The 23,560-nt window shown below is 35.7% G+C and overlaps 2 protein-coding genes and 1 long non-coding RNA gene across 3 annotated transcripts; 2 read left to right on the top strand and 1 right to left on the bottom strand.

The window, feature by feature from the left end:
- Positions 1-522: 522 nt before the first annotated feature.
- LOC147076959 (uncharacterized) lies at positions 523-8,236 on the top strand. The gene is made up of 4 exons (XR_015069393.1): positions 523-725; positions 2,818-2,961; positions 4,371-4,514; positions 5,722-8,236. It is a non-coding gene; the product is annotated as an uncharacterized LOC147076959 (long non-coding RNA).
- A 1,693-nt stretch (positions 8,237-9,929) lies between these two features.
- LOC147076960 (uncharacterized) lies at positions 9,930-13,867 on the bottom strand. The gene is made up of 2 exons (XM_085940586.1): positions 13,693-13,867; positions 9,930-11,503 (listed from the first exon to the last, which is right to left on the bottom strand). Exons 1-2 carry the CDS (start codon positions 13,847-13,849, stop codon positions 10,848-10,850), a joined length of 813 nt encoding a protein of 270 aa, XP_085796712.1. The 5' UTR covers positions 13,850-13,867; the 3' UTR covers positions 9,930-10,847.
- A 1,137-nt stretch (positions 13,868-15,004) lies between these two features.
- LOC147076961 (uncharacterized) lies at positions 15,005-22,826 on the top strand. Its single transcript, XM_085941402.1, has 3 exons — positions 15,005-15,246; positions 21,007-21,159; positions 21,260-22,826. Exons 1-3 carry the CDS (start codon positions 15,073-15,075, stop codon positions 22,712-22,714), a joined length of 1,782 nt encoding a protein of 593 aa, XP_085797528.1. The 5' UTR covers positions 15,005-15,072; the 3' UTR covers positions 22,715-22,826.
- Positions 22,827-23,560: the final 734 nt, after the last annotated feature.

Below are 23,560 nucleotides of genomic sequence, written 5' to 3' on the forward strand. Positions count from 1 at the left end.
TGTCATAGGAGCGTCATAGCAGCTATTTGAAAACAACACATCACACCGTAAGCATTTTATTTTTAAATACTTACAAAAAAACAATTAAAAGTATAAGTTGGCGATGAAGTTATGTTAAGACTATTTTTCTACGTTTAGTTTACTGAAATTATAATAAAGACTCTGCTTCTTACAAAGAGATTGAAAGACTCGGGTCAGATTAAAGGAGTCTAATCTCATTGGCTTCTTACCTGTGATTTAATTGTCTTGGGAGAATTGTAAACGAGAGACACATATTATGCACTTTTTCATTCAGACTAAAAATTAAAAGTGAGCTGGTCACTGTGATAATGTTACGACAATGAAAAAAAGTACAACAGGTCATTTCTTCTCAAGTTACCCTACCGTCTCAAGTAATACAGTTTTACTATACTGTAACAAACTGCCAATAATTTTTTTTTTAATAATAATAATAATGGCGATCATTTTTAACAATCGAATAATATTGTTTATACGACTGGCAGCATTTTCATCTTTTGGTTTATAGTCTATGGTCACGTAATAATTGTGACGTAATCGATATCTCGGACAAAATGGATATAAAACGTGAACAAGGCGAAGGAGAATTGACTGTAAAAGATAGGACGTACGAAGATTATTTGTTTGATGTACCATTGAAGCGATCAAACACCCCGGACTCCCATCAAAATATACACGAAGCCCTAGATGTCAAATTTAGGTTTGAGGTTAGTTTTCAACAACAATCTGTTTACTCAGCGCCATCTTTAGATTAATCTTGAGTCGGCAATGGTTTCCTACAACGCAGCCTTACCATGTTATTATATTTTTATGTTGACAATAAACTACAACAATTACATACGTCTAAAAACATGCGGCAATACTATTGTGTGTTTTTTGACATGGTGCATGTTCCGTTGTTATTTTTATTAAAATAATAATTATCATCGATGCCTTGCGTTTCTACGGCATGCGCATGTTTAAGAGCATACATAAATGAAACGGCAAATAATTTTCAACAGTAGGTGGGACGAAATTTATCACTCGTCGCCAATCGGAGATCGAAAGTCAAGGTGTAAGCACGTCAATTTGTTTTGTGATGGCGTCGGAGAAATATATTCTTAAATCGTGTTCAGATGACTAAAAAACGTTACCCATTTACTTGAAAAAGAAAACATGTCAATGAATATACTATTATTATTACTAATATAACAATAACATTAAATGGACGTGTGTTGAATTTTTATGACAAATTATATTTCGTTCGGCTCGCGCCCTATCCCATTGCCGACTCAAGTAGAAAGCCGTTACATTCACAACGAATGGTCCTACTTTTTCCGCCCCTCCCATTGTTGTCTAGGGATGACCTGTCATTGCCTGTCATTTTTTTATAAAGTGCTCATACTGACGCGTCTGTCGTGTTCACACGGGGGATAGTTTGATTAGAATAGATAAGTTACATGATAAATAATACACTAGCATTAACACACATTCTACAAATGTAATGCATAGATCAATGCTACATATTTTTTGGAAATCTATATTACCACCAGTTTATTGTATCAAGGACTAGTCCGAATTTTACAGCTGATGAATAACAGGAATGTGTATTATTTATAATTTAATAATATATTTGATTTGAGAATTTTTTATAATAAAATTTGAAACGAGAAAGGGCGAATCTATATATCAAGCAATCTGGGATCTGATTTTGACAGCTGAACAGTAGGCCACTCGTTGCTTGTGCAAAAAGATATGCTCAGGCTTGATTAATCTAAAAATGGCGCTGTAAATACCATTAGACATTGAACTATAGCTGTTAAAAATTACCAATATTTTCGTAACACCCCAACTCTAGGGTGGCCGATTTCAAAAACATATTTACGTTAATGAGATCCATCGCGTTCTCCACCCCATGTGAGGACATGGAAACCAGTCTTTAAAGTTATACCATAGATTAGACTGGTATGGTCTATGTTTAGCTATTTTTTGTATTGTCAAATTATTGGTACTCAGAATTATACCTACTCCGTTTTTTACGTGCATGGATTTACTGTTGACAGTAAGTATTATCGCGGCCATAACAAGAAAATGTGTGGGTAAAACATGTGCACATAAACCGCACGATGGCAGCCAGATTTAGACGTCGGCCTATAGCGTCGTGGGTCCCAGGTTCGAATCCTGGGTCTAACAAGAATACGTATTGTTTTTCAATTTGTACATGAGTCAGAGTATGGACCTAAAAGGTTTAGCAAGTGGCTGACATCCATTTCTCGTAAAAACAAAATCTGTTAATACAAACCTCCACTTTGTGAAGGCCTATATGAACCTATTAGGATTGAACATAGTCGGAAACATGTATCATCCTGCAGTTGCAAGCTTGCATGCATGAATCAAAAAAAATTTGAAGCTTCTGAATTTTCATGTGACAATCAGATGAATGGTATAGGAACCATAAGAATAAAAGAAGATAGAATGAAGAAGAAGATGGCTTTTCTAATTCAGAAACCTCCGCGGGTGGGCACACAACAATTTACTAAAGATTCATTGCAATCTGATGAATGGTATAGGAACGCATACGGGACAGACAGACAAACAAACATCAAATTGTATATATATATTATATAATATTTCATCAAATAGCCACATATTTTGAAATATAATATTCTTTAAGCATGTTTTTTTACTATTGGAGCAAATTTGTGGTGTGTTGTTTATACCACTTAACTGACCGACCCGCCAAGAGTCCTGTCAACCTCTTTCCCCCTACGGGAGCCATGGTTAGAAAAGTTGACCTCAGTATGTTTTTCTTATTTACAGAATACTACAACGGACACAACCAATGTAAAAACCGAACCTGTCCATCTGCTGGAAAACTTCAAAGAAGAATTCGACGATGGAGCGAAGCAGCCATTCAAATGCGAACTCTCAGTACCTGGGTGCTCTTATTCTGAAGTTTATCAGGTAACTAACTATCAACGCTAATTCCTCGTAGTCCAACGCGTATGGCACTGACTCCTCATTCGGATACTTAGGATTTTATTGCCGATAAGATCGCACTATATACTTATTTGTCTTTTTTTAAAGCGTGTATATGTGGATGTTTTAAGGTGATTCCTCTCCCTACCAGAGGCACCTAGCAGAAAAATACGAAGCTTGCAATTTGAGTCATTTTTTTGATAATTTACAAATAAACTGTATTAATTAATAAATATGTTTATATGTACATAAATCTTATCTAGGTATGGTCGTAATAATGAAGCTCGGTTTGATATGAATAAAAAGGACTTACAATATAGAAACAGGAGGTACAATATAGAAAACTTAATAAACTAAATTTTATAAATATTTATTTAGATAGGATCCTTTAACAAATTCACATTTTATAACATTTTTTTTTAAATTGTAAGTTTATCTTTAACTTAAAATAAAAAATATTTTTCTCTTTAATATTTTCTGAAATATGTGTATTATACAGCTTAAATTGTAAATTATCAAAAAATTATCTCAAATTGCAATATTTTTTCCGGTAGGTGCCTCTGGTAGGTAGAGTATTCGCCTTAATGGTTGCTAATAGCGCTCGAAATGTCCTGAAACTCCTTTCCTCTTTATAACCGTGATGGTCATATAGAAAAATCCAAACAAATCGCCGGAGTCCGATTACGAATATAGCACGAAAAGACGAAAAGTGTAGATAGGTATTTTGAGTCAGTTTTCTCCAAAATGAATTTGAAGATTATACATCATTATAAATAAACAGGGATCTCAGAATTAATGGGAATTGGAATACTTAACGGGTGTGAAATGACAGGCAACCGATATCGAGTCTGGAAAAATATGGGACAACCAAAAACACGTGTCAAGAATACATCATTCTAAACGTGTCCTTCGATCTGACAACTGCTTTTAGATTATGCACTGATGCTTATTCAATATTGGTGTATTTGAAGGTTGCAACACACTACTGGCCTGCGATTTCTTAACTATCGACTCGTGTGTCACCCGACGACATGACGTAATTGTGACGCACACGGCTCAACATATATATTATTATGCTGAAACACCTATTTGTGGGACAATGGATAACGCCAGTATTTGAGTAGCGTTAATTTCTCGAATGCTATTATCACTCCGGTAGTACGTCACAATGATGTCATATGACGTCTCGTCGACTGGGTAACTTCAACTCGCTAGTTATAACATAAGGCCCCTGCACGTCTAAAATGTGTAGTTTAATTTCGTAGGACACTTACACATTCAAAACCCTGCTTAAAAACAACGTGTATAGTGTAAAGCCAAAATGAATTCAGAATTCCGTGGAAACGAATGTAATTTGGTATTATATTTGTTTATGTCTTGTCATATTTTTTCAGAATACTCCAAACTTTGATATGAATCTTAAACATGAAGCTGATTTCACGGTGAGAAATTACAACGATGAAGTGGGTGATCATGCTATTTCCTTGCCATCCCATGTTAGTTATGTTGGTGAATGTTCCAGTGATTATAATACTGAGGTATTTATTTAACACTGTTTTTTTTTAATAATGACCTAATGTTAGTCAATAATGAGTTGTGTATTGAACAAATTCAGATACACCAAGAGCAAATTGAGTAACTCATATATAAATTCTAATATGCGTTTATTAATTTTATTATAATATAATATAAGATACGTATCTTTCTCAAATGATCCATTAGTATTATTAAAAGTAATAAATATATTTGAAATAAATTCAGGCAAAATTATTTAAAAACATATATATATATGTACGCAATCATGAAAATATTAGAAACATTTTATGCACCGTGCCACCGTCATCTTTATATTAATAAAGCATGAGCATAACTTTTTGCACAATGCAACGAGTGGTCCACTTTTCAGCTGTCAAAATCAGATCCCAGATTACTCGACATATTGTTTCGCCCTTTCTCTTTTTAAATTGAACTATAAAAAATTCTCAAATCAAATATATTAACTATCAGTGTTATTAATACATTATATACATTCCTGCTATTCATCAGCACTGTCAAAGTCAGACTAGTCCTTCACACAAAAACCGCTGGTAATATCGATTTCCAAAATATATGTAGCATTGATCTATGCATTTCATTTGTAGAAGGTGTGTTAATGGCAGTGTATTATTTATCATGTAACTTATCTATTCAAAGCAAACCATTCCCTGTGTGAACACGACAGACGCGTCAGCATGAGCACTCTATAGAACAATGACCGGCAATGACAGTTCATACATATACAACAACGAGAGGGGCGGAAAAAGTAAGACCAGTCGTTGTGAATGTATCGGCTTTCTACTTGAGTCGGCAATGACCGTGCCCATGAGCAAACACAAGATTCGAGGGAGATTTCAGTTTTTAGTCAAATCATAACCCGCATAAAAGATGACAACCTGCAAAAACTCGAGATGTTTGGTAGAGTTGAAGATCACAGGGGTCGAGTAAGATCTCACATTAGATGAACAGACCAAATCAAGAGTCTCGTATTGGCTGTCAGTCGGCCAAACCAGTCATAAGGTCCTGATAAAGAAGACGCCCATGAGATATGGACTTTTGTTAGCAATATAATGCTTGTAATATTTTCTATATAGCAGTTATATTTTAGACGTTAAAAACATAACTCAAGTATTTTATGCTTAAACCTTAAAATATTTCTGTATTTTTTTTTTTTTAATTAAGATTTACCGAAACTTTATCTTTTTACAGATTATTTCTCAGCAGTATTACCCAGGCCTCTACAATACCACGAGTGTTCCACAGAGTTGTATGAACTTAGGCCAGCATTATAAACAGAAAAATCTAACACAATGTATAAAATCTACAAATTATGACATCCAAGACAGGACAATACCTAATTTAGACGTTACTATAGAAGACCGAAACATAAAACATGAAGTGTCATTACTCAATTGTACAAAAGAGATCAGAATTAACCTTAAAGAAGTAATGCATTTTCCATGTAATTTTGTATGCAGTATCTGTTATGCAGTTTTTGGATCTCGTTTTGCTCTCAACAATCACATAATTGTTCACAACAATTTGGTTGACGGTTCAATTGAAAGTATAGAAAATAAACTGACACAATTTTCCTGCGATATATGTGAATATAAATGCTTGTCGTTGAGTTGTCTGAAAATACACAAATTAAAACATACCGGTGAAAAACCATATCAGTGCGATCTTTGTCCATACAAATGTACTCAACTTAGTTATCTAAAAGTACATAGGATTACTCATACTGGCCAAAAACCACATAAATGTGATATGTGTTCATTAGAATTTTCGCAGGCCAGTAATCTCAGGGCACATAAAAGAAAGCAGCATTCCGACAAAACGCCTTTCAAATGTGGTATATGTTCTTTTACATGCCTACTTTTCTCTAACTTACAAACACACAAAATAACTCATTCCGGTGAAAAACCATTTATATGTGATATTTGTCAATGTGAATTTACTCATCTTAGTCATCTCAAGCGACATAAAAGATCGCATACTGGAGAAAAACCCTTTAAATGCAATGTTTGTTCGTTTGAATGTTCTCAGGTTGGTAGTCTCAATGCACATACAATGAGGCATACGGGTGAAAAACCTTACAAATGCGATGTGTGCGTATATGAATGTATTACCAAGAGTAGCCTTAGAACTCATAAAATGATTCACAATGGCGAAAAACCGTATGATTGTAGTGTTTGCTTGAAAAAATTTAGACAGCTCGTTCATCTCAAAGCGCATCAAATGATTCATACTGGAGAGAAGCCTTACAAATGCGATGTATGCCCGTTTGAATGTTCGCAGCCTACTAATCTCAAGGCGCATAAAATTCTACATACCGATGAAAAACCATTTAAATGCGATGTATGTTCTTATTCATGTCGCCATTTTAATAACTTACAAATACATAAAACTACTCATAATGGTCAGAAGCCATACAAATGTGAAATTTGTTCATTTGCATGCTCGCAGATCAGCAATCTCAAAGTTCATAAAATGAAACACACTGGTGAAAAGCCGTACAAATGTGATATGTGCTCATACGCGTGCGTAACTTATCAGAACCTGAAAAAGCATCAAATAATTCATAGTGATCTGAAGCCATTCGAATGTGATCTTTGCCCATATAAATCCACACAGATGAGTCATCTTAAATACCATAAAAGAACGCACACTGCTTAAAATCAAATATTGTACATGCTTATAAAAATAGAAAAAATAAGTGCGTTTGTTCAATTTTTATATATGCCTTCGACATTTAGATGGTAACGGCGAACGATAGAAACTAGACACAATTGAAATGAGAAATTCATACTCGTAGAATACAATTTTTAATAAATACTCTAATCATCGAAAAAGCTGAGATTATAACCGTCTTTTTTAAGTCAGAGAGTCTGCTCTAGAGTCAAATTTATTGTTATGTAGCCCACAGAAGAGCTGACAAACCCGGAAGTCGTATTTCATTTTGTCGGTATGAATTAAGGAAAGGAGAACGATGAATGAAGTAGCAATTCTTTCTGAATGAGCGATTGTACGTCCAAAAGGAAGTTTCGCTTGAGTGTTTTACTGCTATATGCCGCGCGTGTCGCTGAATCCGGAAGATGAATCAATCACTGTGTACCCACTTCCGGTAAACGCATTACAAGTAGAAAAATAATACATGATCATAGTCCAAATAGAAAACATAAAAATAATTTTGTGTAATTATTAATACATAATATCTCTTTTAGATTTTGTTACAAAATTTTATGTGAATAGTATTTTTCTTTTTGATGTAAATATAATTTTAAAATATGTACATAATATATGCCAGTGGCGAGGGTTGGAGGTAGGCTGTTAAAATTCTGGATAAATAATGACAACAAAATTTGTTTTCTCAAATGTATTTAATACATAGCTATTGTGTAAGATACGTAGGGCTCGGCAATCGTTTGAGAGCCATATTCAACTTTTAATTTTAATAATATGTCCATTAGTACCTATACAACACCCACGGTGGCTGCGCGGCTTAAGCGTTGGACTATAACGCCGTGGGTCCCAGGTACGAATCTTGGGTCTGGCAAGTACACATTTTGTTTTTCAATTTGTGTGTGTCAGGGTATGGACCTAATAGGTTGAGCAAGTAGTTAACATCCATTTCTCGTAAAAAACAAAATCTGTCAATACAAACCTCTACTGACTACCAACTCTGTGGAGGCCCATATGATCATATTAGGATCGGACATGGTCGAAAGAAAAAAGTAAAGAAGGAGTTACAATGTTTAGTGTACACTATTTAGGGCGAATATTAACAGCCTTTCTCCACCCTTCGACACTGCTAACCTTCTTCTATTATCTCAATGGGACCCGAAGGAGATTAATATCGCGTTATATTGGATAGCTATTTATGATAAACACGATTGAGATGTATAATTATTTATCATATTTAAATGCACATACCTACACATATATTGTAGTAAAATTAAAATGACAGTGGTATCAATCGGCAATTGCCAGCTATTCTGCTAGGCTTAGCAGTCTGAAATGGTGTCAGATGATATTGAGAAGGCCAGACTCCAGAATAGACTACGCACATGACTCCAAATTTGTATTGGCAGTGACGACATGCAGATCGTAAAACTGACAAATCAGATAAATTTTCAGTTGTCTGACGTGAATGAAAATCCATCCCGAAGGCAAAACTATGGCGCCGTCTATACACACTTTACAATTACTATATTAAAATCCAACACCAAGTCACTATGACGAAAAGCTGTCTGCAAGACCTAGCGAGACAGACTGGCGAGAGCCAGCTGGGTCAGCTAGTATTCTTAAATCGTGTTAAGATGACTAAAAAACGTTACCCATTTACTTGAAAAAGAAAACATGTCAATGAATATACTATTATTATTACTAATATAACAATAACATTAAATGGACGTGTGTTGAATTTTTATGACAAATTATATTTCGTTCGGCTCGCGTTATTTGCACTATCCGCGCATCGCCTAGTCACGATCTTTTTAGACCATGCCTCAACTGAAGTATAGCCTAAAACGTAAAGTACGTCTTGAGGTTAGAGGTCAATAAGTGAAACAATAGTTACATTTACTGCATGTATCTATTGGCATACAAACTAGGTATTCTATAACATACTCGCGACATACGGCCACCATTTTTAGAAATCGTCACCGATATTCATGCAACCGTTTTTGGCTCGATGACATTGAGCTTCTTTACAAGCTACAAGCCAGCAAATTTACAATCTGCTTGTAAACTCGCCCAGTGTCATTATTGTAAACAATCTATCGAGAAAAGTTGAAAGCCGGGCTACTTTTCACGCTACATGCTGGCGTGTGGGCGATCTGCGTCTGCGCAATAGAGCCCGCGTTTAAACTCGCCAACAAGCAGCTTGTAAAAGAGCTCAATGTCATCGACGCATTTAGTGTAAAAACTTGTTGAAACACTTCATTTGTGTAGAGCTACGATACGAAGTTCACAGACTGACGCGATTCAGGCAAATTGTATGCCCCTATCCCATTGCCGACTCAAGCAGAAAGCCAATACAGTCACAACGACTGGTTTTACTTTTTCCGCCCCTCCCATTGTTGTCTAAGGATGACCTGTCATTGCCTGTCATTTTTCTATAAAGTGCTCATACTGACGCGTCTGTCGTAATCACACGGGGGATAGTTTGATTAGAATAGATAAGTTACATGATAAATAATACACTAGCATTAACACACATTCTACAAATGTAATGCATAGATCAATGCTACATATTTTCCCCCTTTCACCCTTCGACACTGGTGCATCATGTTTTTTTATTAATTTATATTGTTTTATTACGTTTATTAAAGTAAGTTAGTGTTCATTGTAACTGGTTATTAATAATTGTTATTATATAAATTATGACACATTGTTATGATAATAAAAATAACACTACCTTTTAAAATTCTATTTATTGTATATTATAATGTCTTCGTTTACAAAAAATAAACTATAAAGCAATACATGTTGAATTAAATATTTTTTTCCTTAAAGTCTATTATATTATAATTATATTGGAGTATGCAGACGACGGAGTCGTGTTTGACTCAACGATCGACAGGCTCACCGCGAACTCGAAACGTGTGTGTCTTCATCTGAATGCAGCTAAGACCGAATCCATGTGCAGTGCTGCATACATCGACGCCGACACTCATCTGCGGGTTTCCGGTCTGCCCGTTGAGCTGGTGTCCAGGTTCAAATACTTTGGTGCTACGGTTGCCAACGATTGTGGTATATCTAGTGAGCTTGGAATCCGCATGTGTATGGCGGGTTTGCATTCAACCAACTTGGAGTCGCATGGAGGTCAAGGCTGTATTCTGTGAGGACCAATTGTCATTTTTTTAACGCGTGCGTGCTACCTGTGCTCCTGTGGGCTGTGAGACATGGCATCTTACTAAGCTTCAAGAGTCTCGGCTTTTGAGCTTTGAAAATCGATGTCCCCACCGAATCTTAGGGGTACATTGGTACGACCGCGTTACAAACATCCGAATTCATGAGCAGAGACAGCAGCCTTCGGTGATTGAGGTTAACACGAATAGACGCTTTACGTGGCTGGGACACGTATTCCGGATGCCGCCAAAGAGTGCGACACTTCGTACCCTTGTGGCACAGCCTCAAGGGTTCAGTCGCCGTGGCCGGCCATCCCTCACCTTGCAGCGGTGCTACAGGAGCGACGTACGTGCTGCAGGTCTGACATGGCGAGAGGCGCAAGAGTTGGCGATGGACCGATGGAAGTGGCGCAAACTTGTGCTTGCCCTCTGCCCCAATATTGGGTCGTGACAGGGTGGAAGAGAAGAGAAGACATAATTTTCTTAGTCGATTAAATATTCGTCATCACACTCCGAGGACCTTGGAGAGTTTCCTTGTGGAGTAAATGTCGTAGGTGAATATACTACAGTATATGTACGGTTACTACACAACGAACTTGAAGGTTCCATAGACATTTCATATTTACACAACACACTGAACAGCTCAGTCTTTGCTTTAAGCCTTAAAACCGGTGGTAACTTCTTCAAAACTGACTTTATGTGATCGCTGAACGAATTGACTTCATCATCATCAGTACTACTTGAGTAGTATTCACCATGCAAACTTTTTAATAGAGTTTGTCTTTGATTTTCCATTTTTTTAATGGGAAAATGGTCGTGCTGTGTCCGCCTTTTCTTGCTTTGTGAAATTTCTCCTGTACTCCGTGATGGAGATACAGTTGGATTGTCTTCTTCAGTTATCGCCGGTGTGGATTCTTCATTAAAGATGTCTATCTTTGTGTCAGGAACATAATGATGTTCAATCTCTGGGCTTGATATATTTGATACTTCATTGTTTTGAGATGGTACGTCTAAAAATCTTAATCTATGCCATTTCGAATTTTTAGGTTGAGCCGAACTTTTTGAGCCGCCTTTTCTTTTGCGTTTGTATCGGCTGTAGGAATCTTTTATGTTCTTCCATCTTTTCTTGCATTCATCACCTGAAATTGATAGAAAGTATTATTTTTTTTTTGTGATTTTACCAAGGTTTTGACTGCGACTCGCTGTCATATCGCCTCTTCTCTTCTAGAAGGGGATCCATCGATCAGGTAATCACTCCTATTCTGTTAAATAACTTTACAATTTTGCCTAGCTCTTCCGTCTCACCCACCGCCAGGACACCCTTCAATTCGTCGACATTCTCATAGATATCCGCAAGTCGCAGCTGTACTCTGTGAAGTTCATATTTAGGGCATTGTAGTGCTATATGTACAATGTTTTCTAAAACATGACATTCATCACAGAGTTGCGATTCGCTTCTTCCCATGAGGACATCAAATCTTTTGCCCATGGTGTGCCCTGTTCTTAGCCTCAGTATTAACTTAAGCTCATTCCTCGTCAAAGAAGACTCTACAAACCAGGGCACCTCTCGTGGTGATGGTAGAATAGACTTACTCCATTTCCCCTTTTCTAATGATGCCCTATGGTGAAAATCTATCCACATACTTTGGCACATTTTCTTTATAGCCTTATTCTAGTCCAGGTTTTCTATATCCACTGATATGGTACCCCTGAATGGCCAGCTTCCTTTGCCAGATCATCTTAATAATTATTGTTAATTAACACTTTGGACGTTGAAGACATACCTGGCGCGTAATGACCAGGCGGCCGATCGATGTAATTAACGTGCATTTGAAAGGTAGTAATTAAAAAATCATTATCTAGTCAGCAGCGAATGAGTTAAACTCATGCAGTTTTGTTGTTTATCCGCTGTTTAAGAGCGTACATAAGTGAAACGGCAAATAATTTTCAACATTATGTGAGACGTAATTTCGGCCGCGTTTCCATTCGGAGAGCGATAGTTGACTTGTGAGCACGCAAATTTCTTTTGTAATGGCGTCGGAGGAATATATTCTTAAATCGTGTAAAGATGACTAAAAAACGTGTTGCATGTACTTGATAAAGAAAACATGTCAATGAATATACTATTATTATTAGTAATATAACAATAAACATAAAATTAAATGGACACATGTTGGATTTTTATGACAAATTATATTTCGTTCGGCTTGCGTCATTTGCACAATCCGCGCATCGCCTTGACACGATCTTTTTAGACTATGCCTCAGCTGAGGTATAGCCTTAACGGACTGACTAAAAATGTAAACAAAGATGGTGCGTGTAAGAACCTGCAGGTTAAGGCAGTGTTTACCAACCGAATTCTACAAGAATTCGGAAAAGCTCACAACTCAAAGCTATAAGTGCGAATGAGAAATCATATGGCACGCTTATATTTTCGCAATATGCGTTAGAGTGAAATAGAATTTCTACGGCTGAATTAAATATTTTTTAGAAACGTCGCCAGTAAATATCGATTTGAATGATTACATTCATTTTAAAATTGCGAGCATGTGTTCCTGAAATTTGTTGTATTTATTTTAGTTAATTTAGTACAAAATATGGTTAGTTAGGTTGTATTTAAATTTGGTAGCCGCACTGAGAAGCAACATTATAGTATACGTTTCATAGTTAAGTCTACAACGATCAACTAATCTGTTCTTTGGTTTACACAATGTCCCACTGGGTTAGCATAATAGAGCATTACTTCCTATTATGTACTACTAATAATCAAATGGAGAAACTACCTACACATTAAAAATGTTTTCAAAGACTAATATAGACTAATTTGCTAATAGTAGGTACATAATGGTTCAATTTTGTCTCGCCTTCGCCTGCATATTTTCTTCCAAAAGAATTTGCTTCCAAATGTGCAATTTGATTTGTTCCGTATTATACATTGTAGCAAGAATTCGCGAATTAAGCGAATTGATAAAAAATATGCAGGCTTGCGTCTGAAGCAAAGGACACATTGTCTAGATGACGACAAATTAGACTTCCGACGTACGTGTTCAAACATGATTTTGATGAAGGGTACATAAATGATATAAGTAGTTTACATTGTAAGTTCAACTTAATGCTATGTAGGTATTACTTAAATAAATTAGGCACGTTTGAGATTCACGATGGGCAGCCACAGATATAAGTACGTTAATTTAAAAACTATTATTTGTTTGAAACAGAAAAAAAATATTGTCAATAAAGTGTAAATTAGTCGGCGAAATTAAGAACTAAAAATGTTAAACGTCAAACCCGTTTTGATTGTAAAAACAAAATAATTATAAATACTCACCAGTTTTATCCAATGCATTTCCTATATTATTCCATATACATTCCCTTATTAACCTATCTTTGTACGACAATAGAGTAAAGTCGTAAATAGGTGAATTTTGACTTACTAAATCAATTAGTAGGTAGTCTTCTTCATTAGAAAAGTTCTCGCACGCCATTTTGAGTAGCTAAAGAAGTAATCTGACCATAGACTAATATACGAAATCTGACAGCTGATCTTTACGTGACCAATGTTGCCATCTTTTTGTCACTTTACTGTTCCAAAAATTATGGTACTACAATAATTACTTCAGGTAAAAATTTCTAACGGCGAATCTGTAGAAATCTGTTTCGTTTCAAGGACTTTTTTTCTCAGCTCCTTAAATAATATTCCTCCATTACGACATTAAAAGTAAGTAGGTACATAACATTTCGCATGCTCAATCACCGCATTGGGCCGAGGTTTCTTCTCTGCATCTGATTGGTATGTAGGTATTAGTGTTCTTGCTTTTCCTTTGCATTCATACTTGGGTAGGTACGTATATATTATTTTTAAAATGGCCAAGAGCTACGAAATCTTACAGAAGCGTACCTACCTCTACTCGTAGATTTCAATGTTTCCATTTAAAAAAAAATTGGAGCTGTCTTAAGCGTTAATGACATTGAGCTACTTTACGAGCTGCTTGTTGGTAAATTTATAATCTGCCTGTAAATTCGTCCAGTGTCATCATCGAACAAGCTGGCAAGCAGATTGTGAACAGTCTACCGAGAAAAGTTGAAAACCGGTCAACTATACACGCTACACGCCAGCGTGTGGGCCTACTGCGTCTGCGCAGTAGAGCATAGTAGCCACATCCCGGTAAAAAAACGAGCTACGTTCTGTCAAAATAGTCGCTAGCTTGTTGGCTTCTCAGCGAATGGAAAGTTTTATGTGTCATCATCACAATCGCAGTAGCTGAGTCATCCGCTTTTAAATCCGCCAACGAACAGCTCATAAAGTAGCTCAATGTAATTGACGCATTAGAGAAGAAAATTTGGTAGGTAGCCTAGAAATAAAACCTCTTCGCAAGAATTAAAGAAATCTCTAGTTATTTTTATGTACTTATAATAGAATCTCGATCTAAGAGCTAAGAGGTTACCTAGTAAAAAATTGTATCATTATTTTGTTCTCAAATTCTACGTAAGTAATTTTATTTGGTGATACAAAAACAAAATACGTTTTCAATTACCTAATAGAATTCTGATGACAACGCGTAGGGGGGTAAGTACCTACTATAATAAATATTTTTTGTTGAAATATTTTCTAGGACTCCGAAAGAAAAGGTAGCAACACTGGTATTGAAACACGACGCCAGAGGAGATTAAGCTATTGACAGCTAATTAATATTGATCACCGCATAAAATGGAAGTAAAAACCGAAATTAACGATGAAATATTACCTGACGGAACGGGTGAGGTAATCAGAGACGGTGCATACCAATGGACTGACGAGAATCACTTCAAGAGCAAAGGTCTATTTGACGTGTCAGTCAAACAGGAAAATATAGATGACAGCAAACATATCCCCATAAAAGAGGTAACTAGATTCCTAATTTGTTTAGGCGAGGGTATACCGACACAATTTTGTTGACAAATGCGCAGTCTAAATAAAAGTGAGCACGACTATAATAGTCAATTCAAGGTTAACAAAAATTGCTATAGGTATTCTATTGCTGGACCATATTACAAAAAGGTTTATACGGTGAATGTTCCTTCCAATTTCAAAAAGTCATTAGGTACCTAAGGTAAATATAAATTCTCACAAAAGCGTCAATTGCATTGAGCTACTTTACGAGCTGTTTGTTGGCGAATTTACAATCTGCCTGTAAAGTCGCCCAGTGTCATCATCGAACAAGCTAACAAGCAGATTGTAAACACTCTACCGAGAAAAGTAGAAAACCGGTCGACTTTACACGCTACACGCCGGCGTGTGGGTCTACTGCGTCTGCGCAGTAGAGACCTCACGGTAAAAAAACGAACTACGTTCTGTCAAAATAGTAGCTGGCTTGTGGCTTCTCAGCGAATGGAAAGTTTTGTGTGTCATCATCACAATCGCAGTAGCTGAATCGCCCTCTTTTAAATTCGCCAACAAACAGCTCGTAAAGTAGCTCAATGTAATTGACGCTTTACTAACCACGTTACTTATTGATACCTACAGAATGCTTTCGTAAAATAGCCTATTGTTGGGTGACAGTCAAGTGATACAGTGCATCTTAGGCCCGTTTCAGACGGGACACCGGTGTCGTACTCGTATATAATGAGGCCTTTGTGTTATGTTTATGAACGATCCAGAGCTAATGAATGAGTCAACGCATAATTTTGCGTTTTAAATTAGAACATAAAACTGGCTGCGGTATTAAAAACAAGTGTATCGGCGACTTGAGAATGTAGCGGCCAACGGAAAAGAGTGTCGGACACGCGTTGACTCATTAGCTCTGGGGCGTTCATAAATATAATCCAAAGGCCCCTTCATTCGAATACAAAGGTCTCCTTCTTAGACTATAGATACATATAGACGCCACCCGTTGCATTGCTAAATGAAGCCGCGTGCCTTGCGTTTGGTTTGTGAGCGAGCGAACGCATTCGTCTACAAATGTTCGAGACCATAGACCATTTCGCTAGTGCTCGCCCAAAGTGCTCGCACTAGACGCTCAGAATTAAAATATAATTTTCTATTTTTTTACGTTATATAGTATTTTTAAGCGGTCAAAATGCAACCATTAGATAAAGATATCCATAATTTAAGTTATTTTAAAAAAACACTAGGTCACTGATATTAAAATATATAATAAAATAAAAAGAAATTATCACGAACATGTATCAACTTACTTATGAAACGTAATACCATCTTCTTGCTTATCAGTACGGCTACCACATTTTAAGACAACACACAGAACCATCTTTTCTACTTAATTAACCAAAAATATTTACCACTGACTTTATGTTTAACACAAAAAATATCAATTTTAGCAACACGAGCTCGCAAGTTATCGACGCTATGTGAAGCGTTTCGCCCCGATTTGATGGCGATACTTTTGGAAACTGGCTTGTAGCTAGTAGACCTTTTATCTTACTCTAGCGCGTGTCGCAGAGATTGTAAGGGTGCCGAATACTTTCTCACTCGCACTCATGCATCGTTTTTGTTCAGGCCTTGGTCTCCTTATTATATACGAGCGCGACACCGGTGTTTCGTCTGAAACGGGCCTTATTAACACTATTTCCTAACCATAGTCATTTGTGTATTACTTTATCAATGATTAAGGACTTTGATTGTTCAATTGCTGTCTGTATATTATATTTTTTTTTATTTAGTAGTGAGTGCAAGAGAGTTGCGAGTTACAACTTTCACTCCATATTATGTATTTGAATCTGCTAGTATTAATTGTCGTAACACGCAAAGGATAATAGGTAAATATTGTTTTATCGCTCGAGCCAAGAGCTAGCAGTTTATCAGTAATGTCAAACGCATTACTCACATACGCAACCTTTAAAAAAATCATACAAAATCATTGCGATATGCCATTGCCGTCTCAAGTAGAAAACCGATACATTCACAACGACTGGTCCTACTTTTTCCGCCCCTCCCGTTGTTGTCTATGGATGACCTGTCACTGTTCTATATAGTCTCATACTGTCGTCGTATGTCGTGTTCACACAGGGAATGGTTTGATTTGAATAGATAAGTTACATGATAAATAATACACTACTTAGCATTAACACACCTACAAATGTAATGCATAGATCAATGCTTCATATATTTTGGAAATCGATATTACCAGCGGTTTTTGTGTGAAGGACTAGTCTGACTTTGACAGCTGAGGAATAACAAGAATGTATATTATTTATAAATAATACTGATAGTTAATATATAAGATATGAGAATTTTTTATAATTCAATTTGAAACGAGAAAGGGCGAATCAATATGGCAAGCAATCTGGGATCTGATTTTGACAGCTGAACAGTGGACCACTCATTGCTTGTGCAAAAAGATATGCTCAGGCTTCATTAATGTAAAGACGGCGCTGGATAGGCATAATATTGTAGGTACCTTCATAAATCCCGAATGGATCTGTCAAATACAAACTATGAGAATGGAAATTGGCGAGTTGACTTCAACTGACATGCGTACACAATTTCAGTCGATTCGTGATCCGTTTATTATTGGTAGTAGGCAGTGACGTCCCTAGATAAAATGCCGCCCCCGGCAGCGCCAAAATGTCGTTCCATTTTTTATACAGTATTTATATCCTTTCATAAGTACAATATCTAAGAAATGTGTTGTATGGATACATTATAACAAAATATCAGACTGTAATTATTCGCAAATCTGCACGTGTCATTTCTGGTCACCAAGGACGTCGAAGGGCAACGGAAGTAAACTAGATATCGCGAACCAGACAAAACCAATGAGTTGAATCTTTTAATGGAAAGATATTTTCGTTATTACTAAGTGGCTATTTCTATATAGGTATTCCAAATGATTCTCCTCGATTTGCCGCTCTTCGAGCAACTGCCGCTCCCAAGCCACGCTCAATCTGCTTACCCCCACGGGACGTCACCGGTAGTAGGCAGTATGCAGCCAATTAGTTTCAGCAGTAATCGCCATGATGCAACTGCGAACTAAACTTAATTTGGACTGTAACCCCCTTTCACATGATACGGTTTAGACCGTACGAATAAAAATTGAACGATAAAAAGCGAGTTACGACTTTCAATCCAAATTATATTGTATTTGAATTTGCAAGTATTGTAACACGGGAAAGAAAAAAAATATTGTTTTATCGCTCGAGCTGAGAGCTAGCAGTTTATCAGTAATGTCAAACGCATCACGCTGTCACTTTAATTTCTCACATAGGTAGTAAGATCTCCCTCCATTTGCGAAAGTGAAAAGATGCTGTTACTTTTCTCGCTCAGTAGGTTTTATCGCCTGCGTTCTGGACTTGGAGGTGAACAAATTAAACACCGGAATTGTAATCGGAAACGGCGAGATTTATTTACGTTAATATCTACCAATTTATTATTTATTTATTTATTCTCGCAATCAACCCTTACTATGTGTCGGCTTGATAATAGTTCGGGTTTCTCTAGATCCACAGAGACATCCCCAAATGGGGACCATTCGGGGGTGTAACAGTAGGTACCTGACATTTCATCATTGAAAAAACATACAAAATCATTTCGACAGGTATAGTATTGATCAGGGCTTTTTTGTAATGTAACGCGGTGGAACGGCGTTCCGGCACGTTTTTTCACGGTATTTTTAATATTTCAAAAGCAATTAGACAAAACAATGTTCACGCTTACATAGTACAAGTTAATTTTCCTGGATTATCTCATATGAAAAAACATATCCTGAAGAACTATCTCGTTTGATATACCTATTCTTTGAATTATATTACCATTTCTTCAAGCAAATATTCCCAAATGAATCTAATTATTACCACATAAAGAGCTTCGTTCAAGACTAAAACAGTTTCGGCAGTTTTGTTCATCAAACTCGTCGGACCACCTTTGACAATTTTCGATCCTATCAAAATACGTTGATCGGTGGTTACTCAGTGTAAAACATTCGGCCATAGACTCTAACACTAATAAAAGGAATTGAGACAATTTGCTAGACGAGAATTGAACTGAATTTTGGAAATCACCATTGTCACCACAAAGGCGTTTACAGGGCTCTAGCCTTGGGGATTGATTAGATTAGTGAGATAAACGCACATCACAAATTTTGCTTTAATCGTAAAAAAAAATCGCCTGCGGCTCTAATTTCCTTCAGGCGTATTAGTATTTTTAATTATGTGGTTGTGTAATTGCATTTTTTGGTTAATGATTGTTACACACTGAATACCCTTAATTTTACCTCGAAAAGCATTTGGAAAACGCTACTAGATATATAGCGTCACCCTGCCTTTAACCTTAGTAATAGGTAGAGGGCCCGCCAAAGATCCTGAACTGGGGGACCGTTTCAAGATGTGGGGGCCATGGAAATCACTATACAATACTATACTTTTATTTAAGTATTTATGATGTTTTTACAATTTTATTTTTTAAAACTTTAGTTGTTTATTTGTATTAATGTTTGTTTGTTTATTTTTTCGTGCGCTTCGTGGCATTCACATGATATTTGAACATACATTTCTTTAGTAGTTAAGAAGTTTGGCAATAAGTGCGTTCCGGCACCTTTATTTTTCAAAAAAAGCCCTGGTATTATTTCTTCAGAACTCCCCTATAGACCTGTCATACACAAACCATGATAATGATAATCGGCGAGTTGACTTCACACAAAAATTTGTTGAGTAAATGATGCGCCCCATTAATTTAGGCACCTACCATATAACTAAGTAACACTTTCACTTCAAATGTTCGTTAAGCTTTCGCAGCTGTTCGAAGTCGGCGGATAGGCAAATGGATGTCGGCTGATTTGTTTGGTACGGTTTTTATATTGCTATGATGCATTTGCGCCCAACACTAATGTGTACGCTACATTTCTACCTTGAAATGGGCAAATAATGCTTTTTTAAAAACCCTTTGAAACAAATTAATGTTTTGAGCCCGACCTTTTGCTAAACAGCTATACCGCTCAACAAAATTAATTTAGTATAATTTAATGTGATTTTTGGTTGCAAAGAAATCACAGCACGCTAACTGTCATTTTTAGTGTATTGGTATATACGCAGTTTAACAGTAGGCACCTATCTAGCGATTTATCTGGTACTAAGACCAAATCGACTGTGTTTAGGAAAAAGGTCATAACCCTCGATTTTTCGAAAAGTGCTTTTATTATTTATTAACATTGTATACAACTAAATACACGTTCTATAAAAAGGAAGTAAGCCGCAAATTCTGAATTATTATCTAAATTCAGGTTTTAATTGAGTTTAATTAATTTTTAATTTATGGAAAAAAGCATTTATCCTCAATTTTAATGATTTTTCTGTAATAACCTCTTTAGTTATTATGAGTTCGAAAATATATTACACCAAATCATCAATCATGTATCAATCAATGTCTGTGCCTATTTAAAAAAAATAATAAACTAAAATTTCTCAAAAAACGTTTTTTGCCACTGTTGTAAAATTTGTTCTGCGAGGGTTACGCCCTTTTTCCTAAACAAGGTCGAAATACATGGAGCGCAATTATTAAACGCTTGACTGTACCTTAACAAATAACGTCCTGTTATTCTTATAGAATAATAATCAACCAATGTGTTGCGAATAGTGCTATATAACAATCAAAACATTACGACTAGTTTCATCATGGTGCTACTGTTACATAATATTAATAATGTTATTTTAGATGCGTGAAAACGGTCTGATCAATATAAAGTCTGAGAATGATAATGAAGGAATCGTCATCAAAGAAGAATTTGTTGACAACGCAAACCGCCAAAACGTTAATGCGAGTCCTCAACCTGGCTATTCTGATACACAATATATGCCATTAGATCAGGTATTTATAACAATTAACTATCAAAACACATGAACATAATTACTTTATACTCTACAATTGTACAATACAATTGAATATATCAACCCTGTTCTTATTGTAGGCTTATACCCAGCAATGTTTCACTGTACATCACAGTAAACCACTGAACATCGACAGAAAAGACACAGTTGACAATAGCTTGGACACCAACAACATAGCACCTGCAACCAATAAAATCAAAAGTATGATGATACAGCATTCAGAGATATCTATTAAAGATGAACAAAACGTAAAATTGGAAGTTCAGAAATTATGCTTGACAAAGGTGGTTCGAATTATGTTGACAAGAGTTACATATTTTCCACGTAACTTTATTTGCCATGATTGTTATGGAATGTTCGAATCTGTAAATCATCTAAATAGTCACTCCATTTCATGCATAAAGTCTCAGCATCTTAAGTCATCTAAGACACATACTAGTGAAAAACCACATCAATGCGTTGTGTGTTTTAAAAAATTCATAAGAATTACTGATCTCAAAGCACATAACATGACACATACTGGTGAAAAACCACATCAGTGTGACGTATGTTTTAAAAAATTCATACGAGTTTTTGAACTTAAACAACATAAAATGATACATACTGGTGAAAAACTACATCATTGCGATGTTTGTCTAAAAAAATTCCTACGTATTGGTGATCTCAAAAAACATAAAATGACTCACACTGGTGAGAAACCATATCAGTGCGATGTGTGCTTTAAAAAATTCATACGAATTGATGTACTGAAAAAACATAAAATGACACATACTGGTGAAAAACCACACCAGTGTGATGTGTGTTTTCAAAAATTTATACAAAGTGGTGAGCTCAAACTACACAAAATGACACATACTGGTGAAAAACGCCATCAGTGCGATGTGTGTTTTAAAAAATTCATACGAATCGGTGAATTCAAAATACACAAAATGACTCATACTGGTGAAAAACCACATCGTTGCGATACGTGTTTTAAAAAATTCTTGAGAAATAGTGAACTCAAAATACATAAATTGACACATTCTGGTGAAAAACCGCATCAATGCGGTGTGTGTTTAAAAAAATTCATGACAATTAGTCACCTCAAAGAACATGAAATGACACATACTGGCGAAAAACCTTATCAGTGCGATGTGTGTTTAAAAAAATTTACACGAATTGGTCATCTGAACGTACATAAAATGACACATACTGGTGAAAAACAACATCAGTGCAATGTATGTTTTAAAAAATTCATGCAAATTTCTTTACTCGACGTACATAAAATCACACACACTGGTGGAAAACCACATCAATGCGATGTGTGTTTTAAAAAATTCTTTCGAATGGCTGACCTCAAATTACATACACTGACACATACTGCTGAAAAACCACACCAATGCGATGTGTGTTTTAAAAAATTCAAACGACTTGGTTATATGAAAGTACATAAATTGACACATACTGATGAAAAACCTTACCAATGCGATGTGTGTTTTAAAAATTTTCTGCTAATTGGTTATCTCAAAAAACATAAAATGACTCATTCTAATTAAAAAAAAACATCTAGCGATTGAAATCGGTAATATCAAAATACTTCAAATGACACACTGGTGAAAAATCACATAAAATCTTTCATTTGCAGAAATCTATAAATAAGATGATTATTGATTGTTGTTATTGATAATTTATTATTGTCTATATGCGTTTATACATTTTACAGAGTGACAAAAACAACATAGATTTAAATAGAGTCAAAATAGCTTCGCTTACCATTGCTGTGTATAATATTACGAATGCAACATAGTACTCTATTTGAATAAATTTTACAACATAATAAAAAAGTCGGACTCAGTAAGACTTTAACTTTGAAATTCTATAGTATTTTCCAATTACATATTAAGCTTATATACATAAAATATACATATATATGATTATTAAGATTGTTAAGAGTAACTATAGAAGATAATATATACTTATATACCTACTAAAAATAATTATTTATGATTTTTACATGTTTTTTATATATTTTTTAAGATCGTCTCCTTTTCCGCCCGTTTGTGAACCCTTCCATATAATACGATTTCTCCAAGCCTTCAAAAACAGGCGTTTTACCTTAAGTACCCACATGCTCCGAATAGATCAAAATTGAGGTTTTATGGTATTTTTAGAGCATAAGCCTGGACATTTCTTAAACGTTTTAGATAATCTATTTATATTATTTTGAAGCCTTATTGATATAATCTATTTATATTATTATGAAGGTATTTTTATTACACTAACGGTGGCCGCGCGGCATAAGCGTTGAGCTATCATGCCGTGGGTCCCGGTTCGAATCCTGGGTCTGGCAAGTACACATATTGTTTTTCAATGTGTGTGGGTCAGGGTATGGACCAAATAGG

Source organism: Rhyacophila brunnea, unplaced genomic scaffold (genome assembly GCF_057557595.1).
Source record: "Rhyacophila brunnea isolate RB1 unplaced genomic scaffold, BYU_Rbru_1.0 scaffold_13, whole genome shotgun sequence".
In the NCBI taxonomy this organism is placed as follows: domain Eukaryota; kingdom Metazoa; phylum Arthropoda; class Insecta; order Trichoptera; family Rhyacophilidae; genus Rhyacophila; species Rhyacophila brunnea.